Source organism: Gekko japonicus, unplaced genomic scaffold (assembly GCF_001447785.1).
Source record: "Gekko japonicus isolate JY-2015 unplaced genomic scaffold, Gekko_japonicus_V1.1 scaffold165, whole genome shotgun sequence".
NCBI classification, from domain to species: Eukaryota; Metazoa; Chordata; class Lepidosauria; order Squamata; family Gekkonidae; genus Gekko; species Gekko japonicus.
In genome coordinates, this window is record NW_015163097.1 from 1,169,135 (window position 1) to 1,192,749 (window position 23,615).

At 41.8% G+C, this 23,615-nt stretch overlaps 1 protein-coding gene across 1 annotated transcript in view; it reads left to right on the forward strand.

Annotated features, from left to right (window-relative positions):
• The window catches only part of MYOF (myoferlin), a 133,129-nt gene extending 113,144 nt beyond the window's left edge, over positions 1-19,985 (forward strand). Inside the window, exons 39-54 of the mRNA XM_015406623.1 lie at positions 2,202-2,213; positions 3,614-3,712; positions 4,270-4,395; positions 5,233-5,388; positions 6,016-6,107; positions 6,686-6,856; positions 8,374-8,522; positions 9,285-9,424; positions 10,865-10,953; positions 11,174-11,269; positions 11,992-12,133; positions 13,601-13,700; positions 14,227-14,420; positions 15,681-15,790; positions 16,892-17,039; positions 19,304-19,985. Coding sequence (XP_015262109.1) covers positions 2,202-2,213; positions 3,614-3,712; positions 4,270-4,395; positions 5,233-5,388; positions 6,016-6,107; positions 6,686-6,856; positions 8,374-8,522; positions 9,285-9,424; positions 10,865-10,953; positions 11,174-11,269; positions 11,992-12,133; positions 13,601-13,700; positions 14,227-14,420; positions 15,681-15,790; positions 16,892-17,039; positions 19,304-19,339 — 1,860 coding nt within the window. The 3' untranslated portion in view covers positions 19,340-19,985. The remainder of the gene's footprint in view (positions 1-2,201; positions 2,214-3,613; positions 3,713-4,269; positions 4,396-5,232; positions 5,389-6,015; positions 6,108-6,685; positions 6,857-8,373; positions 8,523-9,284; positions 9,425-10,864; positions 10,954-11,173; positions 11,270-11,991; positions 12,134-13,600; positions 13,701-14,226; positions 14,421-15,680; positions 15,791-16,891; positions 17,040-19,303) is intronic.
• The last annotated feature ends 3,630 nt before the right edge of the window (positions 19,986-23,615 follow it).

Below are 23,615 nucleotides of genomic sequence, written 5' to 3' on the forward strand. Positions count from 1 at the left end.
AAGACATTCGCAATTTTAAAACAATGTTTAAAATTTCATAAAACATATAAACACAAACACATGTAGAGGGAGACAGGTTACTTTCCCTGGGGAGCGAATTCCAGCCCCACAGCCAAGAAGGCTCTTTCTTGGGTTGCCACCCATCTAATCTAAGATGGCGGGAGCACCTGAAGCAAGGCCTCTGAAGGTGACTGCAGTGGACAGGCAGGTTCATATAGGAGTAGGAGTTTCTTCAGATGTGCTAGCCCAAAGCTGTATAGGGCTTTAAAGGTCAATACTGTCACCTTGAATTGGAAGCCAGTGTAGACAGAATAGAGTGATATGGTCCCTATGACATGCTCCAGTCAACATTCTGGCTGCCGCATTCTGTACCAAGTGTGGCTTCCTGACAGTCTTCAGGGGCAGCCCCACATAGAGTGCATGTAATAATCTAATCTAGGTGTTAACACAGTGGCAACCTCTTTTCTGCCACAAGCGCTGAACAAAAATATAATGTGTGAAAGATTTGTACATAAGACACGGAAGTACCGGTCAGTAATGTATGGAATTTGAGGCTTAAGGTGCAAAGTATTTAAAGTTTTGAATGGATGCTCAAAGTACTGTACTGTACAGTTTCATTCAAAGCTGGCATCCCTTTAAAACTTAATGGCCCAGTTTTGTAGTGGTCAAGTGTGAAATAAATGTCTGTTAGGGGAAAATAGCACATTATTGTTTAGAAATAGTAAAAAAGAATGTGCAGATTAAAGTAATGCATGTAGAACTTTCATAAACTACATTCCAATTTCTAGTGCTTAAGCAGTATGGCCACAGCAGTCAGCAAAATGGCTTCTTCGACAACTGTGCATGTATGTATGTATGAAGAAAATGCATGAGCTTGATGCATTTGGGGCCTTAGGTGTGCTTTGATCACTCAGCTATTGGTTCACTCTTGGATCTTCTGCCAGGAGGTTTTGGAGAAGAAAAAACTCCAACTTAAAACCATAGTTATGACTTAGGTACTAACCTTGACATTGATTCAACGTGCTGAGCAGCAGTGCTGATTGAGGCCAGGGTCATCTGCATTCAAAGTGGCTCTGTGCATGCAATGGTGGCACACAAGGGCCTCCGAATACAGATGTTAACAATAAGGAATATACAGTCCTGATCTTTTTCATGGACATTTTCTCCAAAATCTCAGGCTACTCTGTGGTAACCTCATTATTGGCTTCCCATGCACCATAATTGCTTGCGGGTTCTGTCATTAGTAGCATTCTCATTTATAGATTATAGTTGTAGTTTTTCATGGAGAATTTGTTCAAGAGCATGTACAATGTTTATGTATTTATAATCCAGTGTGTGTTTATTAAAATGTTGTTTGAAACAAAATCTTTGAAAGCTGTAGCAGTTTTTAAAAAACCCTTTGAATTTTAATGAACTTGGGAGTTCTGGTAAAGGCAGAAAATGTTCACGATCTATTTTTGTCATTACTTCTCCTCTGTTAAGGACTGTAAAAGAAATGGATTCTGTGGCTCAAAAAAAACACATTCCCTCCCCACATTCACATACTTACAACACTGAACAAACAGGTGCCAGATGTTTTGAATGCTCTGAAGACCCAAGTGCTAGAGACAACAGCAGGGAGGGGTATTGCTTTTAGAAAGCATACAGGAAACACATGTCTGGCCACTGTTGGACACCAAATGCTGGACCAGAGGGCTCTTTGGTTTGATCCCGCTGGGCCCTTAATAAGATGGAAGGAGACATAACATAAAAATGTAATAGGTTTATTAACTCTGCCCACCTCCCTGTAGTGACTACAGGTGGAGTGTCCAAAAGGGATTTTTGATCCAGTTTAAAGGGGGAAACCCATGAGTCATGCTCACAATTAACACCGTGTTGACTGGACTTTTCCTTCCGTCTCTCCATTAGGAGAGATGTCCCCACGGAGAAGCAGTCCTTGACCTTTTTGCCAGAAATACAGCATCTGTCCAATTTTTCATTTCTTGAAGATCCTAAACTTGGAGATCCTGAAAAAAACATTGAATTCTATGACTATGGGATAAAAATCAGCACAGGTCCTTGTGATAATTCTGTTAGATTTTTTTTATCAGTTGTAAAAATCACAAGTTTTCTTTTTGTATAATTTTTATTCAGTATGTTTGAATGCTAATCATTCTCCTTTGATTTTACTTTTTTTCATTTCCTTGTATCTTCCTGAACAGCTGACAGAAAAGGTAAATGAATCAATTATATGTGGTTATGTTTAGTCAAACACTTCATTTTCTTTGTATTTGATCCAGTCATTTGTTATGGACTTTTAACACTGGAATAGCATTTCCAGTTCCCTTAAATGTGGGGCAGTTTCAGATGTGCTCATCTCGGAACACCTACAAGTGCTATTCTCCTTGTTTTCATAAAGATATTGTTCTAAAATATGTGGCAATACCATTACTTTGTCAGAACAGCGATGTTTCATGCAAATCAGATGTAGATGTTGCATGCAAATTAGGGCAGTAGCCAGCCTTCCTCACTGCCACATTTCCAAGAGGAGCAAACCAATACCCCAGGTTAGGGGTGTTGCTATGGGCCTTACTTTGGCTACAGACCTGAGACCTCATAACAGTGGCCACGTTCTTTCAATAAAAGCAACTTTAGGAGTACCCAATGGGAAGTGGGGATGTGGCAGTATGAAGTGGTAAAATGGCATGTGTGCACGCATACTTAACCCTTCTCTGTTTCCAATTGCCCCTTTAAGCTACTTGCTCCCAGAGAATTTTTCCCCAGAATTACATTTCCAGAGAAAAGGGGCTCCCAAGTTACTTCTGCTCAGCTACAGAGGATCTCTTGCTGGCTCTGGAAGTGGGGAGAGATGATTTATGTGGAATTTTGTACTGGGGAAGGGCACTTGGTACTAGAGAGCTTTCAGGTTTCATTGGAAGATTCTGAACATGTTCTGGAGGCTTTGAAGAAGTAGAAAGAGAGTCTGATAGATCTGTAGTACAGGGTCCTTCTTGGTCCTACAACTGATTTTGGAACCAAGGTCCCTGAAACCTTTGAAACCTGATCTACTAAGCAATCCATCTGCCATGTATGCTTCAATATGTGATATATGTTGCTCTATGCAGGGCTTTTTTTGTAGAAAAAGCCCAGCAGGACCTCATTAGCATAATAGGCCATACCCAACAGCAGAAACTCATTAGCACATTAGGCCACACCCCTGATAGCACAGCTCATTAGGATATTAGGCCACACCCCCATGTTACCAGAAGTGTGGTCATTCAGTCACACCCACCTTTTGCTTCTTATTCTGTTTACCTTGTTTGTTGTCAAAACCCAGGGCTTTTTTTGTAGCAAGAACTCCTTTGCATGTTAGGCCACACACCCCTAATGTAGCCAATTCTAATTGAGTTTCTGCTGTTGGGTGTGGCCTGTTATGCTAATGAGCTCCTGCTGGGTGTGGCCAACTCAGGAGTCAGCCGGAACTCCGTTCCTGTGCGTTCCTGCCCAAAAATAGCCCTGGCTCTACGCACCATGTATTACACAGATTTGAGGCACATTTAACACCTCAACTTCTTGGACCACATCCAGAGAGGCTTTGTTATTGCTAAACAGTTTTTGTATCATCAATCCTTAGGAAGAAGAGATTGTAGACTGGTGGAGCAAATTTTATGCCTCTGTAGGAGATACTGAAAAATGTGGACAATACATTCAGAAAGGATATGAAACACTAAAGGTATTTGTTGAGGGTGGACACTCTAAACATTGGTCGTAAAGTACCAACCCACTTTTAAAAATAACCTGTCTTTAATTCAATTTACTTTACTGGGAGTGGCCAGCTCGTTCTTGCCTGTTTATGAATGTGGTCTTCACCTGGAGACGTTATCTCTCTTCAGTTTTGTATATTTTGGAAACAGCTGCCATATGAAAAACTCCAAAGTTACCTCATGAGAGAAAACATTTGAAATCTGTAATTTTCTCTGACACAGGAACTTCCTCTTTTATCACAAATCCTGCAGTATTTCTCTACATGAAAATCATAAGGCAAAGTCACCAAAGAACCTTGTTACTGACTGGTTTATTCGCCCAGACAGTATGGATTTTATAATGTTAGCCAAATGTCGAAGTTCCTCCACAAGTAATCATTAAAAAAAGTAATTTTCCTTTCCCAAATGCCTTTTTAAAAGATTGATGTTGATAACTGAGGATACCTGCAAACGTTTTAAATTTATCAAACCCTGTATCTCATTTTTGCTAAGCATTTTCCTAATTTTCCTTACATTTTGTTTGAAGGTGTACAACTGTGAACTGGAGAAAGTGCCTGAATTTAAGGGTCTAACAGACTTCTGTGATACTTTCAAGCTGAGACGGGGCAAATCTGAAGAAAATGATGATCCTACAGTTGTAGGGGAATTTAAGGTAAAAAGAAATACATCTTAAACTATACTGTTAGGCAAAACTGGGGAAATTATTTACTATCATTATTAGACAAATTATACTTAGTTGATTAAATTGAACTTCCTAGTGAGGGCATGGGCTATTATGTTTCATAAAGTGTATTCAAACCATAAATCCATGTGTACATATTGTTTGCAGTATTTTATAGACATAGCATTTCTCCTTGGCTACAGGAATAGCCACCCCACCCCCTGCCCTTCAAAAATGGCCTCTTGTTAGTTCAGAAACTTTCCAGAGTGGTTCTTCTGGAAGTGTGGGTTTGAGGGGAGGGTGGAGGAGGGGAGAAATTGGCTGCGGCATGTTCAACCCTCACAGGGATCAAAGTGCCTTTGCATCCAAGACGATAGATATGATTTAATCAGCTGTGTGTATAACCTTATCCATTGTTAGCTATAGAAAAGAAGGATCTCAACGTTGTTCCATGGCTGTGAATATACTACCTGTAGTGGACATATTTTAAAGGATAGTCTCAAAGTATTTTATCTAAAGAGATGCCTTCTGGGTAAGAAACTCTTGTACAGATGAATTCTAATGCAGAGTAAATAAAACAGGTCCAGTGACTTAAAATAACATACAATTAAATTACACCACCTAAGAATCTGTTCTTTTGTGTAAACTTGTCAAAAAATGTTACTGGACTCAGTGCTGTATAATTTGTTAAGTGGTCTTTGAACAAAACTTAATTGTGGTTCTGTTCTGAATAGCACTTCATGTGCAAAGCAGAAAAGGTAGTTAATCACATAGTGAAATGTCTTGTTTGGTTTCAACTCCAATATTTGTTTTCATTATGTTTTTTAGGGTTCCTTTAGAATCTACCCATTACCAGATGACCCTACTGTACCACCTCCTCCCAGACAGTTCTGTGAGCTACCAGACAGTGGTCCTCAAGAATGTATAACACGGATTTATATTGCCCGGGGCTTAGATCTCCAACCTAAGGATAACAATGGGCTGGTGAGCTGACATATCCAGAATATAGTTAAATTAGAGATACTTTATTTCCGTGGTTGGAGCCCATTGTTGGTCTGAGATCCTGAACTAGGAACTGGGTAAAAAAAATAATAGTAGTCGTATAGTGGGAAGAGATGGGGAAATGTTAAGATCTCTTAGCACCAAAAAACTTCATAGTAAAAAAATTAAGATGCTTAATAATACTGTGATTGTGACAGATTGAATGCCAACTCTAGCCTGACAATCTAGGTTAAAATTCATGATCAAGTTTCCATACAAAGGCAACCCTAGTTGTCTCATAGTGGAATTGTGGGAAGGATAGCATAAAGGTAGTAATATATTTTGCAGATTAACAAACCAACATAGCAATATTTTGCAGATACTAGGGATCTACTGCACATATGGACCTCCATAATATCAGGACCTCAATGTGAGGTCAAAGTACCATCTGGTATTTAAATAGAAGAGGGTGTTCTACATGCACATAGGCTGTGTGCATTGAGCTCTCCTCTGTTGACCCAACTGACGAAATTGGCATAGATAAGCATCACAGCACACATTGGGCTGTGGATAATATCTAGAATATGTGTTATGTAATTAACAATATATTTAAACTTTGTTTCCAAACAGTGTGATCCATACATTAAAATCACCTTAGGAAAAAAAGTTGTTGAAGACAGAGATCATTATGTTCCCAATACTCTCAATCCAATTTTTGGCAGGTAATTCATTTACACCCCCCCCAATCCTATTGTTAAAGTGATCGCAATTTCCATTCAGAGCACCACAGTGCCATCAGCAGCAGCACAGGAATCATGGGGGAAAAAAAATCAATATTTGGGTTTACTTTCTCTTATGAAACAGAAAGTAATATGGGGAGGGAGGAATGACTTTTCCATTGATTTTTGTCATCTTGTGTTGGCTTCTATCAAGAGAGGATTCTTGAGGGACAGACAGAACAATTGTCACAGTTTGCTGAAGAAAAAACAATTATATGAAAGTCCTTAAAGCTTCTTTAAAAAACAAAAACGTCTGTCACTTCAAAAACCAGGGTTTTAAAACCTGGCATTTTGTACATTTGAAAATGGGATTTTGGTAGTAGATAGGTAGTAATATGTCTTCCTTATATTGATGATAGACTTCCATTATAGACAGCTTGTTCTCAGAATGGCCTGGGTAAAGGAGAAGTCATACTAAAATAGCAGTACCTGTTGCAACTAGTTGTAGGTCTATGAACAAGGCTGACAGTGCTGTTGTGAGCACTGATGTGAGGAATTCTGGGTATTTCTGTGTTATTTAGAATGTACGAACTGAGCTGCTACTTGCCTCAAGAGAAGGATCTGAAAATTTCTGTGTATGACTATGATATGCTGACACGAGATGAGAAAGTCGGGGAAACCACCATTGATCTGGAGAACAGGTTCCTCTCCCGTTTTGGTGCTCACTGTGGATTACCTCAGCAGTACTGCGTGTAAGTCTCTGTTATAAATTTTAAAAGACTGAGGAAATAATGATTAAAGTTAAGTACAGTTTCAACTTCACCAACTGAAAGCAGAGTTTCTAAAAAAAAATCACTTAGCTGAGTGGAATTGGATATAATATCTGATCTAAGGCCTAGTCTACATTAATCATGCCCCTATTCAGAATTAGGACTGAGCCGAACTGGGGGAAGGAGGTCTGTTCAGCCAAAGGGGAGGGGACTTCACACCCCATGATGCTTGGGGGGGGGCAGCTTTGAAAGGGGTTGAAATTGTTAGCGTGTTCACCTCTTCAGGCAGTTGTGTATCCCAACAGTTCCTTCCCACTTCCTGTAAAAATAAGTGCAGCTTCTTCCCTCCCCAGTATCTTTTTAGCAGTAGTAGAGGTGTTCTAAAACAAATCTCTGTGTACATTACTGCTGAATTTGTGGTCTTCCCCCCCTTTAAACTCCTTGTTCTTTCTGTGCAGCTGTCATGTAGCTGATGTGATCTGGCGGCATGCCAGTGTGAGGGATTCCCTTACTTTACATTACCTTTGTTTGCCCTCACTGACACAGGCACACAGCCAAGTTTTATTGGCTACATGACAGAGGCGCTTTTTGCAGGGACAGAAAGAAGATTTCTTTAAAAAATAAGAACAAGTGGTGATGATTCAGCAGCTGGTTGGGGATATGAACAGGCATGAAAGGGGAGAAATGGGGGGGGAGTGTTCGGGGACATTTTGTTCTGTCCTGCTCTGAATCCTATACACGTTCTGAATGTTCACATGGAGTTCCTGCACAAGTAAGCCTCCCCATGGGCAGCTCCTTATGTACAAAGGAGTGCATATATAGAACTGTTCCTTCCACTGAAGTGAATGGGAAAGCACTTGTGAGCAGTTCCATGTACACTTTAGATTTCCTATCTTCAAAAAACCTCAGAAACAAGGGAAATTAAGATAGACAGACAGACAGACAGACAGAGAGAGAGAGAGATAAGAAGGGTCAGAATACATATACTTTGGTGCAGAAATATTTCTTGCTTCATATGATGTTTACTCATAGTAACAAGCAGCACTAGATAACATGCAACTATTTGTGTGTGACAGTAGAAAAGAGCACGAGTCCAGCAGCACCTTAAAGACTATCAAAATTTGAGACAGGGTAGGAGCTTTTGTGAGTCACTGCTCACTTCTTCAGATACCTTCTTCTTCAGTGAAGAAGTAAGCAGTGACTCAGGAAAGCTCCTACCCTGCCAGAAATTTTGTTAGTCTTTAAGGTACTGTTGGACTCTTGCTCTTTTCTACTGCTATAGACAGACTAACCTGGCTACCCATCTTGATCTACTTGTGTGTGAGTGAGTGTAGTTTTACAAAACACTATTTCACTGTCCAGTGCAATAGTGTTAAACTGCATGTGATTCAGTGATTCCACATATTTAGAAGTATGTACTTCTAAAAAAAAAGTAGCAAATAGTTTGTGTGTCTTCAAGAGAGAGCTTACATATAGAAATGTGCTCTGTTTCATAAAAGTTCAGGGGTAAACACCTGGAGAGATCAACTGAAACCAACACAAATCTTACAAAATACAGCTCGGGTCAAAGGCTACTCTCTGCCAGTCCTCTCTGAAAATGGACTGAGAATTAATTATGGAGGGAGAGATTACACTTTGGATGAATTTGGTAAGTTCACTACTAGTTATTTCGCTGATTGCATTTGTTCCTGTCCTGTGTTTTTCCATGAGTGTTTATATGAATATAGAATTTTAAACTGCATTTAAAATCATAGGGTGTGGTTGCGTTACAGAAGAACAAATCAGCATGTACCAGTGGGGCTTTCCAGTTGCAGGCCATGGGGGCAAGTGAAAGAGACAAGCTGCATGAGAGTAACTAGGGCTGTCAGGCCCCTCCTGGCAACCGATGGGGGATGGGGGGAACTAACCTGGAGAAAGAGAAAGGCCCAGGCCTTGTCGCTGGAGTCACACAGGAAGTGACATTATCACACCAGTAACATCCAAACGACAATCTGGTGTTTGGGCAAAAACTCTATAGCAAAACTGGCTTCTATTATAGAGTTTCTGCCCAAATACTAAAGCATCACCTGGACATTGCTCATATGATGATGTCAATTCCTGTGCAACACCAGCAGCAAGGCCTGGGCCTTTCTCTTTCTCCAGGCAAGCCCCTGCCAGCCAGCTGATTGGCAGCTGGAGGTGCATGGCCTGGTGATGGGGGACCCCTGCCTCCACTGGGGGTCTGGCAACCCTAAGAGTTACTGTTGCCTTCCCATAACTTGCTGTTGAACCTGTGCTCAAAGGTTCCTAAGTCCAAAAGAAATTAATTGAATTTAAGGCATAATTTAACACAACTGTGTAAATGTGTACACACACATTCATTACTTGGCCTTGCATTTGCACTTACTTACACTGTCTCTCTTTACTTCAGAGGCCAACAAAAAATTGCATGAACACCTTGGGCCCGCAGAAGAACGACTTGCTCTTCACATTCTCAGAACTCAAGGCTTGGTGCCTGAACATGTAGAGACAAGAACTTTGTACAGTACCTTCCAGCCAAACATCTCACAAGTACTCTAAACTTCTTTTACCTTACTGGCATTTCTAGCATAGCTGTAGAGAACACATCCATACCTGGGGTCAGTGTAAAAATAAATCCCAACTTTCCTTCTCCACCCACCATTATGTGACCTCATTTCTAGTCAATAAATGAGATCATATCTTGTATTGTAACCTATATAATCCAGCCAAAGATAAATGCTTCTAATCAATTAGGAGGGCTTTAAAACATCCGTAACCATCCCACTGAAATCAATGGGATTTAGAAATGCTTACTTTTTGTTTGGACAATGCCTTTTTTTTATTAATCTCCAAGAATTATTGCTCCTTCATTTTGTACTGCTGAATGCTAGGTTTCCTTTTAGTATGCATTAAAGAGTGGCAAAGCACAACGCATTTACAACGCAGTGATAAGAATGACAGGATATTTGAAGACATTAGGAAGTAATTAACCACAATTGTTTCCCAATTTTTTGGCCCTTCATAAACTTACTGGTTAGTCCGATATTATAATCTTATTAGAAAGAATGTATTTTTAAAATAAATTTCATGCATGGCATGATATTTCATCAGTGCAGCCCTTAGATACAATACATTGGGTTGTATCCAAATGAATTTTTCCGCTAGGGGAAGGGTGTGTGTGTAATATCTGCAGGTTTCTGCTTCCTGCTCCAGACCTCCACTGTGCTCCTCATGCCATTCTTGATAGTTGGAAGATCAATGAACTGCAGTGGGAAGGAAAGGGACGGGAAAGTTCTATTCAACTGGTGGGAGTGCCTTCCGTTAAGTGGAAAATTTCACCTGGATCCAACCCATTATCCTGGACGGAGTAGTAATTTAATTTTAATATAAAAGCAACCGTGCACTGGACAGATCCATTGCGGGATCCTTGAGAGTTTGTGTGTGTGTGTTGGCATTTCTTTAAAATATCTGCACGTCCACCTTTCTCCTGAGCATCTCAGGACCCAAGGCAGTTAACAACAATAGAAAAACAATTTGTTAACACAAACATTAAAACAGCAGATTTAAAGTGTGGGGAATTCAACACTTTAATTACCCAAATTCTTTGCAAAGTTCTTTTGTATGATCACAGAGGAAACCCAGAATCCTCTTGGTTATGCAAAAGAAGCTGTGTCATTCTTTGGAGCAAACCATATCAAATGACATATTATCAGTGGCTACTAGCCATGGTGATGATTGGGGGGGGACCTCCACAATGCCTCTGAATTTCAGTGCCAGGGGGCAACATCAGGGGGGGTGCCTCGGCCTCTATACCCTGTTCTTGGACCTCCAGAGGAACGGGTTGGCCACTGTGTGAGACAGGCTGCTGGATTAACGGACTACTGGTCTGATGCTGCAGGGCTCTCCTTATGTTCTTATGACACTGGAATAATAAAAATATTAGTTAATGTGTTATTTCAAAAGATTCATTTGATTGTTTTATTGATGCAGGGAAAGCTTCAGATGTGGGTGGATGTTTTCCCCAAAAGTTTGGGCCCACCTAGCCTTCCTTTCAACATCACTCCTCGCAAAGCTAAGACGTGAGTAGACCAGGATGGAGGTGGATGGCATGCTTTTTTTTCCAAACCCCACAGAATTATACCAGCCCTCTAAGTTACAAATGAGAAACGTGGGTGAAATACTTTGGCTGGTGCTCCATAATGTTTTGCCATTACCTTATACCCTTCCTGCCTAGTTTTCACTGGACACTAACCCAAAAGTAGAACCCTACGACTTCATTCTCTCCAATCTGTATTACAGATATGAACTGCGAGTCATTATATGGAATACAAAGGATGTCCTTCTAGATGAGAAAAGCATCACAGGGGAAGAAATGAGTGACATTTATGTGAAGGGGTAAGGCTGCTATAGCCCAAGTCTGGCTAATACTGAGCAAGCCTGTTAGATAATAATTTTAAAATTTCCATTTCTTATTAAGAGTTCCAAAGAGTAAATCATATGATAATGTTCATGCAAAGACAGCTTTGAAATTCATTGGTCTCAGCACATTGAGAGACTGAAATAGTTAACTGGAGCCATCTGTAAAATGCACCAAAGTGCTTTGCAGATGGCCAGATATTCAGTTCCTTTTGTTCATGAAAAAAGTCAATAAGTATTTATTAGTTATAATATGGAAAGTAAAATGTATGTACCTCAAGTGATCTGGACATACAAAGACGGGGCTGATTTGTGAACTGAATGAGAAGCACTCAAAGTTGTGGTTTAGTGGAATATGTTTCATATTAATGTTATGGCATGCCTTTTCAGTCTTTTTGTGTCTGCCCTGTAGACAGGTCATATTGACACATGGCTTTTTTGTCATCTTGGGTTCAAGGGCTTTCAAGGGGACTTTGGGTTCTAGCATTGTATGTTACTGAGAGCATAAGCCACATTCCACTGTATTCTGTTTGCTCTAAAGGAGTGAAATCAAATAGTGCCAAAATCTGTGTTTCATTTCTAGTGCATTAGAATGTAAATGCCATCCTTCACTCCTGCAATCACTGTGAAGTATTTAACTGCAAACAGTCATTGCTTCCGTGAAGTGTGAACAGCCAAATATTCTTGCTTCTGATTTTCAGATGGATGCCTGGCCTAGAAGAAAATAAGCAGAAAACAGATGTGCATTACAGGTCCCTGGATGGGGAAGGGAATTTCAACTGGAGATTTGTTTTTCCTTTTGATTATTTTCCAGCTGAGCAGCTCTGTACAGTTTCCAAAAAGGTGACTTTTCTCAAATAAAGCGCAAGATAATTGTTAATCTTGGCCATTTGAGGCCAAATTGCACATGATGCAAGAAGATCTAGCTGTTCCCTGAGTATTTGTTTTGATGTTATTTGCTTTGTTTTCTTTTAATGCAGCCAGGCCTAATGGAGGGAGGAGGAGGAGCCTTTTAGCCCTTTGCATTCCACCCCTACAAGTTACCCTTGCATTGACAAATCTGAGTAAACCAATACCAAAGAGGAAAGAATTGAGCAGCCCTTCTCCCTTCCACACCATTCTTTTTCTTAAACCTCCATGATTCCCCTAATTGCTTTTAATTAAAAATAGCTGGCTGTTACATGCATCTTCCTTGTGATGTCTAGTGTGGCACTCATGGGGGTGGTGTCTAGTGATGTCATGGGGCGGAGACAACACCATGCCCCCTCCTTCTCAGCTCCCCACAAGGTCAAGCCAAGCAGCCATCAGACCCACTGGGGTGACTTCCAAATAGCGCTCTCTGCCTCGCCAAGCCAGCAACCAAATTGCAGGCCAGTCCTTTGGCTCAGCCTTTGTGCTGCCACCAGATTCCTGTTTGAGTTTCGCGGCTGGGTCAGAGGCCAAGGAGATACGCTCTGGCTCCCAGCTCAGAAAGTAGCAGAGGGTGGCACAGCTGAACTTGAAGTACAGATAACTATTTAAAAACATGATTTTTGGTATAGAACTTGTGAAGTGTGGCTTTAAATTGATGGGGCGTGGCCCAGAGATGCCCCACCATAGCTCTGGGCCTGAACCCAAGTACTCACTGACAGTTGGCCCTTTGACAACCAGCTGTCTGACAATCAGCTGTTGGGAAGCTCCACTCTGGGGGTGGGAATAGCAGGTAATGAGGAAGAAATAGCTCAGGAGGCACTACTGGTAAGGCTTCTGGGTAGAAGGAGGTGATGGGGGAAATCTTGAGGGTCAGGTGCCACTGGGCATGTCCCAGGCCTGGCTAGGGCCCTCAGAGGAGGCCAAGGAGATAAGCTCTGGCTCCCAGCTCAGAAAGTAGCAGAGGCAGGGGAGAGGAGGTGGATTAGGGTGATACCCAACCCCTCTCTGTCTGAGGCCAAAGGAAGTCCTGCCAGCCAAATTAAGCCCTTGTGCATGACAGCTGGGGCTGGGATTCTTGCAAGTGACATAAAGCAAGTTATGCAACAGTACAGCTTCATACTTCCAAACAGAAGTTTCTCCCTATGGTCACTGCAAATACTTCTCTTATTGTGCAGGCTCATAGACTTTCTGTCTCTGTCCAACGGTGCATGGGTGCTACCCAACTTGTTTGGCATGTGTAGCCCTCTTGCAAATGCAGCTTTCCATTTGCAAGAGGACTAGCAATGGGCCTTAGGCCAGTTCCGTGCGCAGAGCATTATTCACAGGAGCAGGGAGAGAGGATGCAGCAGGTGTGCATCATTTCCACAAAATATGACAACTTCTTCTCCTCCTCCTTAGGAACACTTCTGGAGTCTTGACAGTACTGAATTCAGAATTCCACCTAAGCTGCTAATTCAGATATGGGACAATGATAAGTTTTCCTTGGATGACTATCTGGGTATGACTTTAATTGTAACAGGGGGGTTGGGGAGAGTCTTGTCAAAGGAACAACCGGTTGCTGTTGCCAGGTTTATAAAACTGCATATGTGGTAAAGAAAGTGGATAGCGGGAGCTTTTTCTCCTTCTCCCATAATACTAGAATTTGGGAAATAGGTTCAGATCAGACAAAAGGAAATACTTGTTTACTCAACAAGTAATTAAACTGGAATTCTCTGCAAGGGAAGTAGTGATGGTCACAAACCTAGATAGCTTTAAAAGGGATTAGACAGATACATAGAGGAAAGGTCAGTGGCTACTAGCCATGGTGTCTGATGGAAGCCTCCATATCTAGAGGCAGCAGTCCCTTGAATACCAGTGCTGGGATGCAACAGCAGGGGAGGGCCTTGGCCTCTGTGCCCTGTTTGCCCTCTGCATTGTGAAACAGGATGCTGGACCACTGGTCTGATCTAGTAGGCTTCTCATGTTCTTATTAAGGCATCAGCAAAGTACATAAGATGATGTTTTCACCTTCCTTTTTCCTTTAGGTTTCGTTGAACTTGATTTGCACAATACAGTCATCCCAGCAAAGGTTCCAGAAAAGTGCACGTTAGACATGCTTCCAGAATCTAAGCCCATCAATTCTTTCAAGCCCTTGAAGACTGCTTCACTCTTTGAACAGAAATCCATGAAAGGATGGTGGCCATGCTACCAGGAAAAAGATGGCTCTCGCGTCTTAGCAGTAGGCTTCACTTAATATGCACAAATGATTCCTTAGTTGTTAGAATTTATTTTTTGCTAATGAACCTTTTCACACACGCACCCCCAAGTGCTTTCCCTCTTAACAGTTCTATGAGCTCATCCTGATGATATGTATATCCTACTAATTTAATGGCATATGTGATCATTATGGCAATAATGCCATTCACAAGTGTGTACAGCTTCAGCCTATTAATTGTAGCCAGCATTCACTGAACTCAATGCAAAGTTTCTTATTGTTTTACTGGATGTCCATTGGTTGCCCCTTTGACATTTTCTGCTTGATGGCTACATTTTGCACCTCATATTTTATGTCTTTCTGCAGCAACCTTCTGTGACTCTCTGCCCCGAGAAAAAAACCCACCTAGCATTTGCAGTGAAGATGCAGAATCAGGCACAATTGTGCTCCTTCTTTCTTCAGCAGGGCTTTCACAGAATACAGTGGTGATAGGCAATTTTGCCCAGTTCACTGCAGCCCTTTGTGCCTGGCAGCTTGTTTGCCCAGTTCACCCACTTCACTGCAGCCCCTTGTGCCTGGCAGCTTTTTATTCCTGGGTTCCCTCCCAGCAGTGCCTGTGGGGGGGGGGGATCTGCTGTAGGAGGCCAGAGAAGACTGGTTCATGGATCACATGAACAGTGAATGCATTTGAGATGATAGATAGATGATAGATAAAACCAAGGATTATGCACATACAACTTTATATCTTTGTCTCATAAAATTTAATAGGAACTGGATGGGAATCATGGGAGGGAAGGTGGCTTGGTATAGCCCAGTCTTGTCAGATCTCGGATGCTAAGCATGGTTGTTCCTTGGAAGGGATACCACCAAGGAAGACTCTGTAGAGGACAGCAATGGCATACCATTGCTGCTTCTCACTTGCCCTGAAAGCCCCTTGCTAGTGTCGCCACAAATTGGCTCTGACTTGATGGCACTTTACACACACACACACACACACACAATGGGAATCACTTGTAAAAATTAGAATGTAACAAAGGGGCACAACCAGGGTCATTATGTATAAAGAAACATGCAATTTTTGAGATTTTTAAAATACACGGGATTTTTACAAGCATTATTCTTCAACACATTTACCAAAGGAGAGGAGAAGTAAAGCTGGGTGGAATGTTGACGTTTCTATGTCCCTAAAAGTACAAATATTTAAAATTGAAAATGGTTAAAAGACACACTCTCTAAGGTAAAGCTTACTGTGAAGAACTTGATTATATTTTCATTTGTCCAAAGGGTAAGATAGAGATGACTGTGGAGGTCCTTCGTGAAAAAGACATTGATGAACGGCCGGCTGGTAAAGGAAGAGATGAACCGAATATGAACCCTAAATTAGATCCACCAAAGTAAGAAACTGTTTTTTCTTCTAATGAATCTGAATGTCTTAAGTTACTCCCCCCCCCCCAAATAATTTAGATTATTAAAAAAAAAATCTTGTCAGTATCCTTCGTGAGAAGCTAGAAGCAGGTCTGCACTCTGGTTTCAATAGGCTGTCTGTGAATATCCACAGATTGCAGCTAAATGATGAGCGGACTTTTGCTTTAATCCAACCCAGGGCACCATGGATGTAACTAGAAGTCATTTATATATTTATTTATTGGCACAAATAATCCCACACTGTAGCAGGGTAGCTCCTGAGGATACGGGTGTCATGGAAGAGGCGTGTTACCCTCCATGGAGAAAGCCTTATGACATTTAGGAAAGAATAATGTGATTCAGTTTTATAAAAGTTCTTTATAGGACTTGGCATTCACATTCTACAGGCATCCAAGCCCACTTTAGCACTCAGTTATCTAGGCTTGGGCTCTTAACCCTTCTGTGACATCACAGCATCCATACCCATAGAATCTTGAGGGCCTGTGATCCCTCTGACTGCTAAGTCCCACTATGTCATCTGAAAAAATGATAAATTAGAGAGTTCAGAAGGAAGTTGTAGGTAAGAAAAGGATCAGAAGGGAAATGGAAGATCCTTGGAGGCTGTTCAGAGGCAAGGCTGGCCCAATGTAATCACCAGCTCTTCTTTGCCTGTGGCAAAGCAACACCAAGATAAACGGGGGAATACTTCTCTGGTGAATTCAGTTATCCTTCCAAATCCAGACCTTTGGACAACAGACCTGGGGTAGATGTGTTGTTTATTGCAGTGGTTTTCTCAACTGCAGGCTCTTTTCTTAGCTTCATACATCTCTGTTCCTTCAGGGAACATAACGGCCCAGCACTGCAGGGAATGACAACATTAACTTTTACCTGGGGCACCAAAATAGCTGGAGCCAGCCATGTTCAAAAGGCACTTGAACATCCATTTTCTACAATTTGTCACTGTGAGAAACCGTACATAGGGCTGCTTATAATCTCTTCCTACAAAATGGACAGAAACAGTGCAGCCCATGGGCTGTAAACATACTTCTTCACTGATGCGATTAATGTGTTTTTCTTCTTTCAAAATACAGCCGTCCAGAAACTTCCTTCCTTTGGTTCACAAATCCATGCAAGACTATGAAATTCATTGTCTGGCGCAGATTCAAATGGGTCTTCATAGGCCTCATCCTCCTGCTGATTGTGCTCCTGTTTGTTGCGGTCCTTCTCTATTCACTGCCGGTATGCATTTTACATTTCATAAAGTTTTCACCCAGTTAACTCTAACTGGTTTGAAGTAGGATAGAAGCTTGAATTCAGGATATAAATTTGTGCTCCTGATTGCAGGCTAAGGCTGTGATCACACACACTAAATAATCCACTTTCAATCCACTTTCAGTGCACTTTTAAATTGGATTTTGCCAGTTCACACAGTAAAATTCAGGTGTAAAGTGCACTGAACATGGATTATTTAGTGTGTGTGAGACCGCAGCCTAAACCTCCTACAGATTTTAAACATTATTTGTGTTTCAGAATGCTTAGCTACTTCAGCTGTTCTCAGTAAGCAATGGTGGGACAATATTTCATAGTTCTAATAGGTACAGGTTACTCGTTCAAAACCAGTGGTGTAAACTTTCATCAACCACTTGTTTAAGATATTTACTTGTAGCTTGCTTTTATCACCAAGGCTCCAGGCAGATTGCACCGTGCAAAACAATGCAACCCAGCAGCAAGGGACATCCTATAAATAATACAATAGGGCTAGGTTTACAAAAATCAGAAACAATGCATTAAAAAGTATGTGGAATGATATGTCCTAAACAATACAAAAGCATGGAACTAATGCCAACCGATGCCAGCGGGCTTTCCTGACATCACCCTGCCCCCGTCCCCTCACAGAATGCAACAGCAGAAGGAAAACAGTGCAGTGAGAGCAAGATAACACATACAATATACAACGGAATAGGCTACAATGCTGTTCTGCTTATAAAAATGAGACACAACCTGATGTTAATCAGAGATGTTTTCTAAATACAACAGAATATGTCCAGTGCCAAATGGTTCCTTTTACTTCTGTTGATAGAAACTATTGTAGTCGGTGGAAGTTGCCCAAGCGCCCCTTGTAGCAGTACAACATCGTAGTTCAGGGGCTTGTTCCAGCTCAGTACTGTATCTTCCTCTCACTGAACGCCAATCTTCAGTCTACTGCGGCAGCTGCGCGTAGGACGATGCCCTTCTTGGAGTGCCGCTGCACATATTCAAGGGCAAACATAGAGAAAGGCTGGTTTATTATTCTGCTAACTGGCTCATTCATTTATAAAGGACGATAATTAATTAAACTCCCTAAGCTATTGGAGTCTATATATCAAATATTTAATACTGAACTTGGCCCCAAGGTATGGACCAAAAAGTTCACACAGTGAGCCCCGACCTGGATAGTCCAGGCAAGGCAGATCTAGTCAGATCTCAGAAGCTAAGCAGGGTCAACTCTGGCTAGTGTTTGGGGGGGAGACCTCCAGAGAATACCAGGACCTAGATGCAGAGGCAGGCTATCAAGCCACTTCTCTGAATGTCCTCCGTGCCTCAGTAGGAGTCGCCAGAGGTCGCCATGACTCTTAGACACAGGTGGACACAACAAATGCAAACTCCCCCCCAAAAAAGTTCACACAGTGGGGCCACATATGGGTAGAGAGAGATTCCTACAAACTTGGGGGAATTCCCAGGTTTGTAAACAATTCTGAAATCTATTAAAAAGTGGGGTTTTAAAACCCATAAAATTGTAACATGTTTTTTAAATGTTTCCAACTGAAATCTCACAAGGCTGCATCACATGAACCTGCTGCTATTTTTGGAGTCACTAAGCAACCCTAGACAATATTGCTGAGGCTTCCGTGCCTCTGTTAGTGCTGGGGGCAGGAAGAGAAAAACCAAAAAATGTAGGTAGAGAGGAAAGAAGGAGGGAATCGGGAAAAGGGGAGGGACAGAAGGGGAAACAGAAGATTGGGATAAAGAGAATTGGGGGGGGGGACAGGTAAGTGGAAGGGAAGGGAAGAAAAAGGGAAAGGGAGGAGGCTGCAGGGGTTACTAGTGGAAGAGAATGAACAAAGGCACAAGTCACTGGAAGAAGAACAAGGCAGCTTCCATGAGCCCTCGTGGACTCCCTGCTTTTGTGTGTGTAAAATCATCTCACATTCCATGGCATAGTAAATAGAACCAAATCCTACATGGATTCCTCCACACTCCTTTTTCCCCAAGAGAGCGTATGCAGTCAGCTGACCCTGGGCAAGCAGCCTATTGAGAACAGACAGCTGTTTCAGTGCATGCGTTGCTATCACTGGGTTTTGGATGATTAGCCAGATGGCACAGTTGTGAATTAATGTACCCATAGTTTTCCTTTAGGTTATTATATATCTCAATCTGACTTCTAATAGACCGCGTCACTTAAAATTACACTGTGGATTTAAATGTTCAGCATGCATTTTGACCTTTTTCTTTCATTTTTGTAGAACTACCTGTCAATGAAGATTGTGAGCCCTATTTAAAAAAAAAAAAGTTGAATTGCATCGTGGCAGTGGAAACTCCTCCATGTGGACCAAATGTATCTATTAGCCAAATCACACAGGTCACTTATCATGCCTGTAACACTGTTCCCTTGTGTTTTTAACCGGGAATGGGATAATTTCTAAGAATGTAACTGTCCTTCATGAAGTAATGGGTAATGAAAGTGGGAAGACACCGTGGTCTGTTTCTTCCAGAGTAGGTTGTGTTATTCTGTTACAATAAAACAAGAAAGAATCGTGTTGCTCATATTACAAGACTTTTATGGATTAAGTTTTCAGATTAACGGTGAGATCCAATGCATGGGCCTAGACCAAAGTTACTCTGCATAGGATAGCACTGCTGTTTTTGATGCCACCAGGATATGGAAATTATGTCTTCCTTGATTTTAATTTCCCCCAAAAAAGTTTGTTACTTTTTCCTTTATCTTTAAAGAACAATTCTATTTAAAGTATTTTTTATCAGGTGCACTTTGAAATACAGCCTCTTCACTTACTGAAAAACCAGATGCTGCATATATTTTTATAAAACAAAATGTAGTGCCATATGAACTGTTAACCGTTGGTGTAAAAGATCACAGTACTGCACTTAGAGGCTTCACTTCCAACTTTATGAGCAAAACAATGAAATAAGGCAATAAAAAACTTACAGTTTCTCATTGTGGTTGTTATTTCAGAACGGCAAAAATGCACACATCACATTGATAGTCCTATGCAGTTGGGCACTCCTAATCCTATTGAAATCTATGGTTTTGGGGTGGGAGACATAACTCTGCATAGGATCAAATAGTATACTTTTCCGAGGGGGGGGTTCTTTTTCTTTTTGGAGAGGTGTGTGTGTGTGCGTGTGCGCGCACACACATGCACGTGCTTGTGTGCCTGGCAGTCACGGTGACTTCTGGCAACCCCTATTGAGGCTCGGACGTTTCAGAGAGGTGGCTTGCTATTGCCTGCCTCTGCATCCTGGCCCTGGTATCCCTCGGAGGTCTCCCTTCCAAGTACTTGCCAGGGTCGGCCCTGCTTAGCTTCTCAGATCTGAAGAGATTGGGCTTGCCTGAGCTATCCAGGTCAGGGCCATTTTTCCTGTTTCTTCACTACTCAGTGTTTATGAGATGCAGTATCATTTACCCTACTTTTTGCATTGTTTCTGTGGCTCTGGAACAGAAGTGGAACCATTCAAAAGTTAGAGCAGGTTGGATCCAGTGTATCTATTCCACTAATGGTGGCGTTTCCCTGCCATGCAAGAGACTCTTCCACCAATGAAGGAGCCCAGCCCGGGCAGACCCTTCCCAAATGTGTTGCATTGATTTGGGGGGCAAAGCAAAATCGGGAGGGGGCGTCACCCCATGGGCTCCATGTTAGCTACAGCCCTGAGTACACATTGCTCTCTTAGGGCTGGTAAATCAACCTTATCACCGTGTTTGCCCTGCATCATTCATTCCTAAGGAGTGAATGCCTGTCAGCGTCGATAAATGGACGGGGAAGGGGGAACAGCTTGATTTTCCCTTATGCCTTTAGCAGCAGCTTTTCATCTGTAGAAATCAGGAGGTGGAGTTTTTCTCAGCAGGAGATATGTGTTATTACCTGTAAAAAGCTAACACAAATCGTCAAGCCATTAGGACAAACCTAGATTCATAGGATTGGGTTTAACTCAAGCACATTTACAAAAAAGTGTACTGACCCTTCATCAGAAGAATTGTAGCACACCCACTTTTAAATCTACCCTACCTCTTTGAACAGCATTTGGGGTTGCTAATGGGATTTTCCTCACTAGCGTAATACTTTTTATTGGGACCAGCCAAAATGTCACAAATTCAGGAACGTGCTTTTGACTTCCCCAGAATTCTTCATCAAGTTGAATGTGGTACAAAACTGGGGGGAGAGGATAAAAATGCTGTTGGGCATGAGAGAGAAGTCTGTCAGTTAACAAACCGCTGTATTCTTCAGGTGGCACACAGGAAGCATTTTGCAAACTTAATTGAGGTGCAACTTGGGGCCTTTATTCACCAATGTGGGCAAAGACCTCAGGTTGCCCCAAAGGTTCTGTGATAAAGACGTAATTGCTCCTATTCTGTGGAATTATAACTGATTTTCTTAGTTTTGGTGGGTTATAGTTTCATTAATATACATGCTTCTTCAACAGCAGCCTCTGGTGCAAACCAGAATCTTTATTGCATCTTGAATCAATCAATCAATCAATTAATACTCTAATTAAGCCTGCATAGCACTTCCTGGACTCCACTGAAGACTGAATCAGGCAGATCATTCCTCTGCCTAACATCTAGCCGGGACAGCTTACTTGTTAATTGTGACAGTCTGGTTGGTCCTATTACACTAACGGTAATGTTCAAATCCTATCCAAAGAGGTCGGAAAGTTTAAAAGATGGCATGCCACTCTTCTGATGGGGAACTGCACTTCCTTTTAATACCACTTGGGTCTGCCGTGTCCCTTTCTGGAGGTTTTCAGGGACAAAGCTGACTTCCCCAGCATGCGTGAATGAGCCATCACAGATTAACTGGCACAGACAGAACCTTCCTTACCAGTCAGTGTCAACTCAGACACATATGAAATGGTTCACACATTCAGCTGACATGTTTGTAAGCATGTTCTGTTTATGTACATATGAGAAACAGTCCATAGATGGGCTAAAACCCAGTCTGCGGAAATCCATTCTTATGACCCATAATCAGACAAATGAAATAATAAAATTCTTTCATCTGGGACCACTTTTGTAAAGGATTAAAGGTTGGAGTCCTAAACTTATGCGTATGTTTACACTTACATTTATACATTTAAAATGTGATTATAAGTAAGCACTCAGGATTTTGCCTTAATTTTCACTGGAGCACAGCTTCTCCTGTCGCTACCAATATGTCTGTGGCCATCTGCGCAAGGTCTGAAGATCTCTGCCATGGCTATGCGTCATGACAAGGCTGTCCCTGGATCTGGGTGAAAGAGGAGTAGGTTTCTCAGTTTTCAGTGCAACTGGATAAAGGATAATGACCTAAACTTGCTGAATGAACTCATGGGTATAATTCCATGCAATCATTTCCATAATGGCTAAGTGTTATGTGCTGGGCGGAATGGTTGGCCTGTCAAAATATAATAGCCCTCTATTTGGGATTGGTAAGAACCAACTCGAGAGGCATGACCTAAAAGTGACAGCTCAGAGCTGGAACTAATCACACTCCAGATGGACTGTCGGTGCACTATTGAAATAATAATGCGTTGGCAATAACTGGCCATTGTGTCAACAAAAGTTTGATCACTCACGATTAAGATGTTTCCAGTCAGTGCCACGGATCTGACGGGATGAAAACCACAGGACACTTGCTTTTTTCATGCAAGGGCTGAAAAATGTGTTGTTTTTAACTGCACTTCTAAATTTACCCTTTAGGAGACATTTGAAGAACTGCATTCCTAGAAAAAGAATTGTGAAAATAAGATGAGAAGTGGCCTGAGCTATCATATTCATTTAGTGCATGAGGGTGATGTGTATTGCCCTTTCAGGATTCAGCAAATTCTCTTCTGCGGATTCTGCTGTCAGTTCTGTAATGGTTGGGGCATGCTAACAAGTGCTCTTTGAACCTACTCAGAAGCAATGGTAATCTTGCATTTTATAAAGTTATTTGGCAAGATTTCAGGTCAGAATTTTTTTAGAAATGCTCTCCATTAAAAATGTGGTGAGCTGCCACATAGAGGTTTAAACCCCTTCTGCAAATACATAACTACTTGGCAAGTGGACAAGGGAGAAGGATGCACGGCCACTCCAATCATATCACAAGGAAAACCGCGAGGGGCTGCTCTGTGGGGCTCCGATCCAGTGAGGCAAAAGCGGTCATGAATAATTGTCTAGCAAGAGGAATCGATGGAATGGAGAGGCTGTTCATCACCCAGAAATGTGGTATGCTCCCTGTTTTCCCCACCTACATGTGGGGTTATGCTAGCATACCTTGTTCCAATCTAATTGTGATCTGTTGTCAGCATATCTCAAAGGGCAGGCATGGGTGGGAAATCCCTCCATTTTACCCTAACAACACCCCTGGGATTTTGTGACTTGCCCAAGGTCACCCCAAGTGAGCTACCCTGGCAGACTGCAGATTCAAACCTGGCTTTCCCAGATCCTGGTTCTCTACTTTAATCTCTGCTCTACACTGGCACTCATGCGGGATTTATATAGTGCTTAGCGGAACTGTGGTTGGCTGTATACGGGGTATCCTAAGCTTTGCCACAACTCTGTACATGTGAGATGGTTTATAC